At 44.4% G+C, this 13,309-nt stretch overlaps 1 protein-coding gene across 8 annotated transcripts in view; it reads left to right on the forward strand.

Annotated features, from left to right (window-relative positions):
* Positions 1–13,309, forward strand: part of ADGRB2 (adhesion G protein-coupled receptor B2) — a 1,096,893-nt gene that overhangs the window by 647,088 nt on the left and 436,496 nt on the right. For all 8 annotated transcript variants that reach the window (XM_085648478.1, XM_085648471.1, XM_085648472.1 and 5 more), the window contains one exon: positions 7,687–7,788. In XM_085648478.1, the coding sequence (XP_085504604.1) occupies positions 7,687–7,788 (102 nt within the window). The remainder of the gene's footprint in view (positions 1–7,686; positions 7,789–13,309) is intronic.

Genomic DNA, 13,309 nt, shown 5'->3' on the forward strand with positions numbered 1-13,309 from the left:
GGGGACACGGCTCCTCCAGCAGTGGACTTGTGTTTCCTTCTAATAAAGAGTGCCCGCTGATTTAATGCAACATTGTTCTTATCTACTTGCATCCCCCATTTTAAGGAGTCTAAAATCCTTATACCCAGATAGTCAAAATATATGGTCTGCTTTAAGAGGGAGCCATTGATTCTCATTTTTCCACTAAAGGACCTATTAGGATTAATCTCAATAAATTTGGACTTGACAGGGTTTATTTCCAAACCTCTTTTTTTACAAAAGGCTGAAAATGAATCTAGTTCCTTCTGAAGGCCCATCGGTGTTCTTGAAATAAGTAAGGTGTCGTCGGCTAGCCATACTATACTTATATGTGCCTAACCATAGAATGTTCCGAAAAGTAGATTGCTTCTTTCCATCTCATCAAACTCTGGAGTTTTTTTGATCTTAGATGTAGCGTGGGCCTATCCAAATCCTCTTTCCTACCACCCAAAACGATTATTGCAGCCATTGTAGACATAAGAGCAGTTAGTGGTATTCCTCACCAGAGTTAATATAACTCATGATGGAAGCATTAAATTATATTCTAGAGCTCAGCTACCCATACGATGTTTATACTAGAAGCTTTTGAGGATCACAGGTGGCCTGCATAGGGCTAGTTTGCATTCCATGCTACGCCATCACCCAGCTGATCACTGGAACCCCTTACAGGACATCCAGGGCAGGTTCATGTCTATTGACCAATGTCTGGTTCCATCACAGGCGAACTGGAGCCATATTCCGAACATGGAATTAGGCTGCCTTTTATGTCCACAATGTCTGCAGATTGTTTCCAAGAAACATTTTTCTAAGTAAAGGGAGAGAGGGGCTCACTGTTTGGGTGTATACATGAGAGCTTTATAGAACATTGTTCAGTATAAACTTATTTGAGATAAAGATGCTTCTCTGGGCTTTAAAATTTACCTTTCAGTGGCCAGGCACAAGTTGATGACGATTTACTCTGTCAAAGTCAATAGCGCCTCCTGTGCTGTGTTGTGACTCTGACCATATCAATGGCAGCTTCTGTGTGGTGTTGGAAAACAAACACCATCCAATTTTCTCCATTCGATTGGATACTGATGGATCTGTGGGAATAGGCCAATTTCAAGGACTTTTATTTGTGCCTGAAAGTAGAGAACATTCACTCTCCTCCACTATCCCAGCTGGTGATAGGTCTGTGGAAACAGACCATTTCGAACAGTTTCTTGAGGGTGCTCAGTCTGTCCCATGATTGAGAACTTACCAAGGAGTCCGCAACTGCATCTTCAAGAAATGGAGTGGACAAACACAGACACATTTGCAATGCGCGTCAACTCCAAATGAAATATTTTTGCCTACTGTCAGAGCTATGGTCAAGTCATTTAAGATCGCTTCATGCTGGATGGATTAGAGAAATTTGTACATGCCTATCCCATCTCCCTTTCTTATAAGCTATGATCACAAGATAAAGAATAGAGGTCAACCTTCTCACATGGTCTCTCAACGGGAAACAACCTTTACAACGCAACTATTACATCGCACTACACTTACAACGCAGGCATTACAACGCAACAACCTTTACAACGCATGACACTACAACGCATACCATTACAACGCATACCATTGGAGTTAGAATAGTAATTTTTAACCCCTACACTATCCAACACTTACCCTACTGTTGCACCCCCTGGAGTTAGAATAGTAATTTTTACCCCTATACTATCCAACACTTACCCTACTGTTGCACCCCCTGGAGTTAGAATAGTAATTTTTACCCCTACATCGCATGTCACTACAACGCAGGCATTACAACGCATACCATTACAACGCATACCATTACAATGCATACCATTGGAGTTAGAATAGTAATTTTTAACCCCTACACTATCCAACACTTACCCTACTGTTGCACCCCCTGGAGTTAGAATAGTAATTTTTACCCCTATACTATCCAACACTTACCCTACTGTTGCACCCCCTGGAGTTAGAATAGTAATTTTTACCCCTATACTATCCAACACTTACCCTACTGTTGCACCCCCTGGAGTTAGAATAGTAATTTTTACCCCTATACTATCCAACACTTACCTTAAATGCAATTTAACATTATGCGTTGTAATGGTATGCGTTGTAAAGGTAGTATGCGATGTAATGGAATGCGTTTTAAAGGTAGTTTTTAAAAATGCGTTGTAGTGTCATGCGATGTAATGGAATGCGTTGTAGTGGATGTTGCGTTGTAAAAATTGCATTGTAAGTGTATGCGTTGTAAAAGTATGCGTTGTAACGTCATACATCCCTCTCAACCATAGATGAGGGGAAGGTTTTTTTTTTAACCATATTTTATTTGCATTTATACATTGACAGTGCATACAATGCATACAATTGTACGTATCTCGGTTCAGTCATTGATGTGCCTTCATCCATAACCCTTTCCCAACAAAACTATCCCCCCTTGAGTTGCTTGCTAATAAGTGGAATGTGGAAGGTGAATGCGAAGAGGTGGTCGGGTTCTAGGGCCCTAATAGGCGACTATTGTCTCGCTGCTTCTCTCAGGAGTGTGGGGCTGGTTGCTCCTCTTGCTCGTCGCTCGGGCCCCGTGTTGCCACCCTCAGGGTGTTTCCCTCACTGTCAGCGTCTGCGTCAATAGATGAGGGGAAGTTCATTGTTTCTTCCCATTGATAATTTAGTTTCAGTACCTGGTTCATGAGGACCACACTATGTGTCAATCCAGATCTCTGCTCTGTTAACTGGATGTTCTGACAACTGCCTGAAAATACACAAATGGGGTCCAGCAATTGGCCGAGGATTTGTTACTTCCAAGGTCAGTCATTCTCTTTTCTGCACTGTAGATGGTACCAGGTCATTTTTCAGATACCTGGTAGAATCATACATTGAAGAGGGTCATCAGACCTTACAGGTAAGGGCTAGTGGAGTTCTTGTTTACCTCCAATGATGTCAAGTGTCACTTGACTTGCTAATTCCATGTATGCAATTTTTCATGCATACGTTGTACCAACTGATTGTCTCCCCGGCTGTACAATTGCTTTTGTGGAAAGCAGCCTTCGGGATCACTGTTACATCTGTGAAGTGTATAAGAAAAATGCGTGCTCTGTGCATCTTAAAACTATAAAATATCTTTCAGCTGGACAAATCAAGTCATTCATCGTGAATTCATCCTCAGTTCAGAAAGTATTCCTTAATGTTGATGTCAGTTCTGCTTTTTGATACTGTCCATACAGAACCATGGACCTATATTTTTCGGAGAGCTTTTCATCACATATGGGTGCCGATTCCGATCCTGTAAAACCCGGGTACAAATGGTCGTACGGAGCGAGTCAGGCAGCGTTTTACGGACCAGCAAGTACGATTCGTACCCACAGCACTCCGCTCGGCTATATTTTTACGGGAGCCAAAAAGTGCCGGAAAAGCTAAGTATGCCACGATGCACGAGGAAAAGGGGGCCCGGTACGCGCCGTACACGCCATCACCCACATCGTACGTGTCATCATGTATGGTGTGTACCTCAACATTGCATATGTACGGACCGTACCCCCACCCCACCCGCATATGTACGCGCCGTACCCCCAACCCCCCCCGCGCTGGGGGCACGGTGCGTACATACGGAGCTGGGGGTATGGCGCGTACATACAGGGGGCTGGGGGTACGGCACGTACATATGGGGGCTGGGGGTACGGCATGTACATACGGGGGGCTGGGGGTACAGCGCATACATACAGGGTGGCTGGGGGTATGGTGTGTACATACGGGGGGCTGGGGGTACGGCACGTACATACGGGGGGCTGGGGGTACGGCACATACATACGGGGGCTGGGGGTACGGCACGTACATACGGGGGGTGGGGGGTACAGTCCATACATACAGGGGTGGGGTGGGGGGGCTGTACGACTCATACCCCGGGCACAAGTGTACCCGGGGTAGGGGTCGTACACAGTTCGCTCCGTACGAGACGTTTTCCATACGCTTGTGCATTTGGAACGCCGGTACGGATCGGACTTGTGCGCTCAGACTTCAGATTTACGACTCGTACGTAAAACTGTCCGGGGACGTCTCGTAGACTTTTCCCAAGGCGATTCGTATGTATTTTTCCCGTACGAATCGTACTTCATCGTTTGTACGGTACTTGTACGATTCGTACGTAAAAAAATACGGATATGAGTCGTACGGGAAAAAGAAATACAGGATCGGAATCGGCCCCATGGTGTTATGAATAATTGAAAGGGATCCTAAATATCTTTACCAAATGAATTGGCACTCAATAAATACACCACTCAGGTGAATTATGTTCCCTAATACACATTTCACTAAAGACAAAGAAGTTTCTGTTGCTATTTTTAGGCATGTGCCTGTCAAAATATGTGGGCTACTCCACATTCTTTCTACAACCGCTATTCTCTTAATGCTTCTCCACAAGTTGGTGTGCAATACAAGCAGGAGTTGGCCTTCCACCTTCTCTGTTCCGTTGCTGTAAATTATATCGTCAATGTGGGAATAGGAAAGATCCAGGACATAGCAATATGATAAATCCATTTTTTAGGACTCCATTTACTTGGTAGTGCCTCTCATGTTTTCGTTTATTTGCCTACCCTAGTGACAACATTCAGAACCATCACATAGATTACATTTTTTCTAATGGGGAACCGGTGAGGGTCGCTATCCTCATAAGGGAAGAAGGTGTGTTGCAAGCGGTTGTTTGACATTACAGCACGGTAAAACACAATGCATACATTTACCATGCATTTTTTACTTGAAATTTTTTACCATATACTTTTACAATGCATGCCTTAACTACAAAATTGATAGTCTATTTAAGGTAAATATTAATAAGGTAAATATATAAAAATATGTATATATATGTATATATGTATTTAATTTTTTGGGGGCCCTCAAACCCCCCTTTTTAAATTACCTTTACAACCCAATACCCCTGCCCACCCACATAAACCCTAAAAATACCCTTACTATCAAATACACATACCTATCCCTAAACCCTAAAAACATCTCTTACCACCCAATACCCTTACCCACCCCTAAACCCTAAAAATACCCTAATCACCCTATACCCCTAAACTGTAAATTTCCTTTACTGCCCTAAACTCATACTCAACCCTAAACTTTAAAAACCCTACCCAACCCTTAAACTAAGACTGCAAATATATATACACACACACACACACATTTATACTTACTTTATGTGTGTGATATAGGCATATGTGGTAAAGGCCTATGCGATGTAAAGAATGTTCTGGTAAAAAATGCGTGGTAATGATACTGCTTGGTAAAAAACCTGTTGTAAAGACTGTTTCCCTTCCCAAGCAAGGATTTAGTTTTACAGCTTTCGAGAAGCGGTTTTCAGCCTGACCACCAATGAAGAGGGTACCAAAACACTGAAAAGAGGATTAAGTCTACGGTCTTAGAGTTACAGAAGAAACATCCTTATCACCCATTTTGTACGTTCATACTTAGTATTGTTTACCATACCTCCTTCTCCCATCACCCAGGATCACTATTCCTAATGCTCATCTAATAAACATTTTTTAATGTGTTTTTTCCTTTCCATTATATGTTGCCTTGATTTTGATTATGCTTGAGCGTAGTTTGCGGAATGCTGCTAAGTGAAACTCCATAAAGTGCCTAGAAAGTTCTGATAAGTTTTGCAAGGAACGGAGTGCGGTAAGTTGGGCTGGTCCTGCTGATTTTTAACACCGGGTGTTTGTCCAGCCCTGAAAAAACAGCACAAATGACATCATGGGCTGTGCAAGAGGGTGCTGCTTCTTTCTGCCACTTGAGTAGATGTTTCTCAGCAGTTTCCTCAAAGCGAGTGGCAGGTTTCTCAACGCAAGTGGTAGCGACCTGCCTCAACCACCGTCAGGGAGAAATCTCGCTGGGAGAGGGTCTAGAGTATGATTTTACTTCCTCGCCAACTTAACGTTGGTGAGCAGCACGAGAGGAAAAACTCTGCGCCACTCCGTGGAGTTTTTCGGGAACTCTTCGGTCTATGTGGAGTGGATAAAACTCCGTTAGGGCAGCGGAATTTTACGCCCAGGCATAATTATGATAATGTAAATTTTTAATAGAGTGACCCAGATGAGTCTTCTGAAGCTGTTCTCTTGCTCTATGAGTTATCATATTATATTTCCTTTTGTTTCTCTGTTCCTTTCCTAGTCACTTCTGCTCCGCAAGAGTCTCCTTCTCTGTCTGTTTAATTTTGTATTTTCCATACATCTTTCTCTGTCAGCACTTTCATTTGCAGTCTCTGCCCTCTCGTTTATTATTTTCTACTGTTGTTTTTCATTTTTCAGTTGCCTTTCTAACTTTTCATCCACATGTTCTCATCACTGTTCAACTTTTAGTAACTGTTTAATTTACCTGCTGGATTAATTTATATATTAATACCATTTTAATTGGTAGTTTTTGCTACTTCTGAACAATTTATAGGTCATGACATCCTTATTAATTATTTAACTCTGCAAATATATGGAAGCCCAAATGTTGATAATAATGTGCTACAGTACACTATTACCTGCTGTTGGCAGAAGAGGTCCATCTTCACTCTCATTACCAGAAGGTGTTCCACGTTCCTGGCTCCCGGACTCCAGCTTTTACAGTCAATGATAAACATTTTAGAAATAGCAGCTATAGTATACTCAGCTACCGGTGTGCCCATTGGAGCACAAGCACCGACAAAAGACCACTGCAGCACATGACCATTGAAACCATTGGGCGTCCAGCAGGATTACCTTGTGCACTCAATCAATCAGCATCTCCCTCTCGCGCTGCATTACACTTTGCCTTCTCCAGAAGTGTCATGTGATTTCCAGTCTCCCATTAAGCTTACTCCCTCTTACTCCTGTTCGAATGACTATTTATATTTCATAACTCCCTTTTTCCTCATCCTCTTCCTGTGGTTTCTTGCTCATTGGAATGACTCGTTGACTTTTTTTCATTGAACTATACTACTCGCCCATCTCTGATTTCTCTCTCACACTGGCACAATTGTCTTTTTCCCGATAGACTGCTATCCGATTCACTATGAGCGATGTTTTTCTCCCTCCCATGCTCTCTTTCTGTCTCTATTCATGCCATCTCTCTCCCCACTCTGTCTTTGTTTCTCTTTTTCTCCATCTTTTTCTAATGTTCCCTCGGTTCTGTTTAAATGACAGAGTACATTTCAGCACTCCCTTCCCCATGCCGTCTTCTGCTTATTTCTTCCTTAGTGGCATAACTCGCTGTCTTTTCTACATTAATCTGTTATTCTTACCCTCTGAACTCTCGGTCTCTCACAGTTATCAGTTGTCTTTTTTATAGTGAACATCTGTACCACTTACTATCTCTCTTCCGCTCTCCTCTTTGCCTCTTTATTTTGTCTCTCTCTCTGTCTGGCTGTCTCTCTCTCTCTCTGTCATGATTGTCTTGTTCTCAGTATTTTGTTTCTTTCACTTTCTGAGCGATTCCCCCCTAACATTCCACCCTCTCCTCAGTGGAACGCCAGTCTGTTTAGCAGTACATTCTTTTCTTTCATCTCCATACGATTTCACTCTGTGGCATTACTGGTTACCCCTTTCTTACTATTCATTGTCCCGCTCTCTTTTTTTCCTTTGCTAATATTATCTATCCTTTGTCTTCTTTCTGAACTCCTAGTTTAGATATCCCATTTTCCTCTTTGCTTTGCAGCTTTTCATGAAATGTGCAAAGATGAATATGTAATGTCGATGACTTGGAAGAAGACTGCTGCGGGTGACATCACTTACAACAAGTGCCCACCAAATGCGACTGGTCAGTGAGTTCTCTTCATATTTGCCTATTTTGTATACCTAACTATTTTGCCTATTTTCATCTTTTGATTGATTGTATGCTGTCCATGAAAAGTATTAAGTAAACTAACTTAAAATAACTTTGTAAACTGTTTTTGCAAGAGCACATGGTGGAGGGAGACCGGTTTGTCAATAATGTTGTAATAGGGTTTTCCAGGATTAAGTCAAGACTAATTTAAGGAAGGTAGCGTGCTAGTTGCATTTCTAACTATAAAATGAGAATGACAGATGTCCTACACCTAAGGGAAATGATAAGGTTCACCAAATTGGAATTGATATAGTAAGGAGCCAGTGTATTTGCCTTTCAGTAGTAAAAATGGTAGCTGTCAAGTGTAGGGTGCATGCCTATGTATTATGCAATGACAGACTGAAACAGACATTCACACAACCTAGTCACTCACCCATACATTCACTGAGACACCTAATCACTCACTTATACAGTCAGTCACACACCCACTGAATCATCCATACATGCATTTATGCATTTATACACTCACTGATTCACCAGTACACCTTGGTATATATATTTATCACTCGTAAACTTTTTTTAAACACTGGATGATGTAATCAGTGATGTCATGAGTGATGTCTTTTGAGATGTCATCAGTGATGTCACTGACCATGTCATGAGTGATGTAATATATGAGCAGTTTATTGCGGAGGCGCGAGTTATAGTTAGCTCACTAACTATAACGGGTGAATTTCTCTGGTTTTGTTCGAGTGAAACGTCAGCCTAACTATAATGTCCCTGCAAACTTTGATTTTTTCAGTGATATATGTGTATGTGTGTATGTTAGAGGCATGTGTGGCTGTAACTAGACATGCTGTGCATACTCCTGCCGCCCAGTGCTGGACCTGGATGTGTGCAGGTTGTTTTTCTTCTTCGAAGTCTTTCGAGTCACTATGCAATAATATGCATGTTCATCTACAGACTCCACTCTCAGATTGTTTTCTTTCTACCATCGGTTTCAGACATGTGCTGCTATGTTTTGCGTCAACACGGTTCCTTCCCTCTGTCGGGATTGTACTTTGATCATGTCTACCTTACTCAATGTCTGATTACTTCACTCGAGCGGGACCAGGTTGGCCTTAGCCCCTCCTGGGCCTCGCCCGTCGGGTCCTACTCCTGTCTCTCCATCGCATCTTTTCACCATGCCTCAATGGTGATTAAACGGACGCCATTTCAATATTGTCCTGGCTGCCACCCAAAATATCCCCGGACCGATCTCAATCAGAACTACAGTCTGTGCCTGCCACCAAACACAACAAGGGCTCATGCAACACTTTCCGTTCCTTCCACCCCAAAATGAATCTTTGCGACCGTAGTGCTTGTCAGCTCAAGAGGTCATGTTGAGGTGGAGACGACACCTCAGGCCGCTTTGACCTTGAGAACATTGAGGGGGAGCAACACCCGCATTTGTCAGCTGCGTAAGAAGAGGATTTCTCCCCTGGAGAAAGTTTTGGCTCCGGCCGGAAGATCAAGGACCTTCCGACCAGCTCAGCAGTCCATGAGTACGGCACCCCCTTCCCCTCCACACCTCACTCACCCTGAGCAGCCCTTCAGCCAAAGGACACTCACCCACTCTGAAACACTAGAGACAGCCTTTCAAATCACCACTGCCATCAGGCCATGGTCAGCACTGGCAAATCGGCATCCACTGCCCGCCTAGATCTGGCTCTGTGCCGAAGAAGCCTTTGAGACTGACTGCTTTGGTGCTGGCCACACCATCACCAAGCCGATCCTCTGCACCAACCACATCTACCTCTGCACCAAAGCCAAAGGCACCATCGGAGTTGAAGACTTCAGCGTCGACTAACAAGTTCGACTCAGACACAGTCGAACTGATTCTACATAAGATGCAGGAATAGCTCGACTCAAGGAAGAAACACTTAGACATCCACCCCCAGGTGGGCTGCATCCTTGCCCGTCCTTCAGGTCCTCCTGCTCCATCCTCGAAAAGTCAGCTGTCCTTCAAGTAGACCTTGAACATTCAGGTTCCGACAAAACAATGCAGGAAAGTGGATAAAGCTACGAGCCCCTTACCACATGCACTGCCATCAAATTGTCCTGTTCCTCAGCCATCACCCTCCCCACCTGCTTCTCCAGGGGACCCCCTTGACATTACACCTCAGGGGTCTCCACACTCTGACAAATGGGGACCTGGAGTGGAATGACACATTTGACACTACCCCACAGGGTGGTACGATGTAGACCCACCAGGGAGAACCCACCCCATCCGTGCCTCCCTTCTGGATGATTCCACATCCTTTCAGGAACTCATTCATACAGCTTCCTCCTTTCATAAGGTGGAGCTCCACACTGAGCCCTTAGAGGAGGACTACCTCTTCGAAACCCTCTCCTCCACTCACTGCTCCACGCAGTACCTCCCCGTGCTCAAGGGCATGTTACGTCACACCAATGACATTTTTAAAGACCTTGTCTGGTCTAGGGTTATAGCACCTTAGGTGGATAAAAAATGTATGGTCTCCTCTTCTGACCCCATCTGTATTCGCGATCAGCTCCCATCCAATACTCCAGTTATCTGGTAATCACCATTGCCCATAAGCAAGCCAACTCCCAGGCCAGCTGGGATGCCCCGCCACCAGATAAGGATAACAAATGCATAGGTATGACAGGGAAACAGGTGGCCGTGCAATCGGCTAGCCACTGGCGCATTGCTAATTCTTTCGGCCTTCTTGCAAAATATGATCGTGCCCACTGGGTCCTAATTGAGGAGCTCCTATAATACCTCTCTGAAGAGCATAGAAAATGGGGGCAGTAGTTAGTTACGAAGGGCCAGCTTTTCTCAAACACCCCTATTTGCTGTGCCATGGGTGTCATGACACCGCTTTCAGAGGGTAAATTCCAGTTTATTGCTTCGCAAACATGCATGGCTTCATATCTCTAGCTTTCAGAAAGACGTTCCGCTGAACCTGAGTGAACATGCCCTTTGATGGTGAGACCAGCCTTTAGAAAAAAAAAAGGATATGAGAGATGTAAAGCCATGGGGTCACTGCAAACACCCACTCCCCAGCTCCTTTTACCTCACCCCTTACCATGGAGGCTCAAAGGACACCTCCCCTGAAGCGTCCATGTCTAATCAACACACTCTAGGCCAGCAATCCTCTCCCAAAGATTATTTTAGAGTATCCTATAGGGGCAAAAATTCCAGAATCATAGAAAAGAGCAGCTCCCCAAAAAAAGCTACACCCGCCACCAAACCCTGATTTGCCTCTTCTTCCCCCTGACCACACAACATCTGTTTGGGGGTGCCTACAAGGTTTCTTTCCCACGTTGCACACTGTCAGCTCAGACCAGTGGGTGTTTGCTATTATCCAAAATTGTTATGGTCTGTAGGTCATTTGAACACATCCCACAATTTCACGTCGCATAGACAGACTTTCAACGTAACATCATCGGATGCTCACAGAGGAAATCAAAGCCCTACTCTTCAAAGGGGCTATAAACCTGTCCCCTGCATTCAGCCAAATACAGGAGTGTACTCGCTGTACTTCCTAATACCCAGATAACACAGTTGCCTCAGGACCATTCTGGACCTCAGACCCCTAAACAAATACATCCTTTCAGAGTATTTTCACATGGTGACCCTTCAGGATGTCATTCTGATTCTCCAGCAAGGTGAATTTATCACTGCGCTCGACCTAAGGAATGCCTATTTCCAAATACCAAGACGTCTGACTCCTCACCAGTATCATAGATTTGTGATCAGGGGAAGACATCAAGGAGTCCACGTTTCCCCATTTGTGGAGGATTGGCTTACCAACAGTGCCATCCAACAGAAGTGCCACAAAAACACACAGGTCACAATACATCTGCTTCATCACTTAGGGTTTACCATCAACGCCTCAAAATCCCACCTCCATCCTCTTCAGGTCCAGCTCTACCTATAGACCATTATCAATTCGGATGTAAGCATTGCCTATCCAAATCTTGCCAGGACCTAGTCCTTTCAGACACTTCTACCATTTGTTTCAACCAAATTAATAACTTAGTCAGAGCAGTCATGCGCCGCCTAGGCATGATGGCCTCATACATTGCCAAAGTACCTCATGTCAGGCTTCACCTGCCTCCCTTGCAAGAATGTTTAGTGCTACAGTGGTCTTAGGTGGAGGATCACTGGGACGATCTAGTCCGGCCGTTAGCGGAAATGTTTCCGGAGATGGACAGTAATTTTGCCTACATCCTCAGCAGAATGTGACATACAAGAAGTCCATGAGAGGAACTCCACCTGCAAGTCCTCTTCCTTTACTTTCACAGATGGCGATTCCCGCAGATTGACCTGTTCGCAACTGCAGAAGAGGCCAAATGTCCAAACTTCGACTCCAGTTACCCACATCCACAGTCCAATGGCAATGCGGTATAGATGAACTGGTAATGGATATTTGCCTCAGCTTTTCGCCTCTCCCTCATCTTCCATTTGTTGTTTGGAGGCTAAGACAGGCATCCCTCAGGCTCATCCTGGTGGCATCCACTTTGACCCTACACCCTGGTTAACGACTGCTTCAACTCTCACTGCTTCCTCATGAGAGGCTCCCGAACAAGCTGGACCTTCTCACGCAGCACCCAGGTGCCAGGTCCTTCAACCTTACGATCTGGCTTCTGACGTCAGAAAATATGGTTATCTTAATCTTTTCCAGCAAACACAAGGAGATGTAGGACGGAGCACTGAAACTTTTCAGACACTCATCCCAGTCACTGTTAGATCTGGGTTGGATCTATCATCATTCCTGAGCTCACTTCACCACCCCAGATCAAACCCAGCCATATGCAAATCAGTCTTTACCCTGATCCTAATGGAAATAGTTCAGCCCGAACTGCCAAGCCAGGTCTTCCCTGGACCAGAAACAAGCATCCTGGGACCGGTTTTGGGGTAACACCCCTCATCAGCCAGGCTAGCTTGAATCCAGTGGCAAAGTGAGATATGTTAATCTTTCACCTGAATACATGAGCATTCACAAGGAGGCGTGCAGAACTACCACCTGCGTCTGCTACACAGCCAAGTGGAAGAGATTTGTCTGCCACTGTCACTCTAAACAAATTGACCCATTGAAAGCCACAGTACAAATAAAACATTGTCTGTTAATTACTTCTCTTGCAGGTTTATGAGATAGCTTTTTCCTCTATATAATTACATCTAGCCGCCATGGCTGCTTACCTCTAGAATAGACAACACATCTCGCTCTTCAGGATACCAGATATCGAAGCTTTCATGGAGAGTCTCAAAAGGGTAATTCCTCCCTGTGTGCCATCAGCACCCTCATGGAATTGCAACATTGCACTCACACGATCCATGGGTCCTCCATTTAAGCCCCTTCACACCTACCCCCTTCAGTTCCTCTCTTGGAAGGTGACATTTCTTCCCTCAGCCCCCTTCTTTTTAAAATCTACATTACCACACTGGTCCAATTAGCCGATGACTTGGGGGCAAAAATCATTGCTTACGCTGATGACACCCAGCTCC

This window comes from Triturus cristatus, chromosome 3_2, assembly GCF_964204655.1.
Source record: "Triturus cristatus chromosome 3_2, aTriCri1.1, whole genome shotgun sequence".
NCBI classification, from domain to species: domain Eukaryota; kingdom Metazoa; phylum Chordata; class Amphibia; order Caudata; family Salamandridae; genus Triturus; species Triturus cristatus.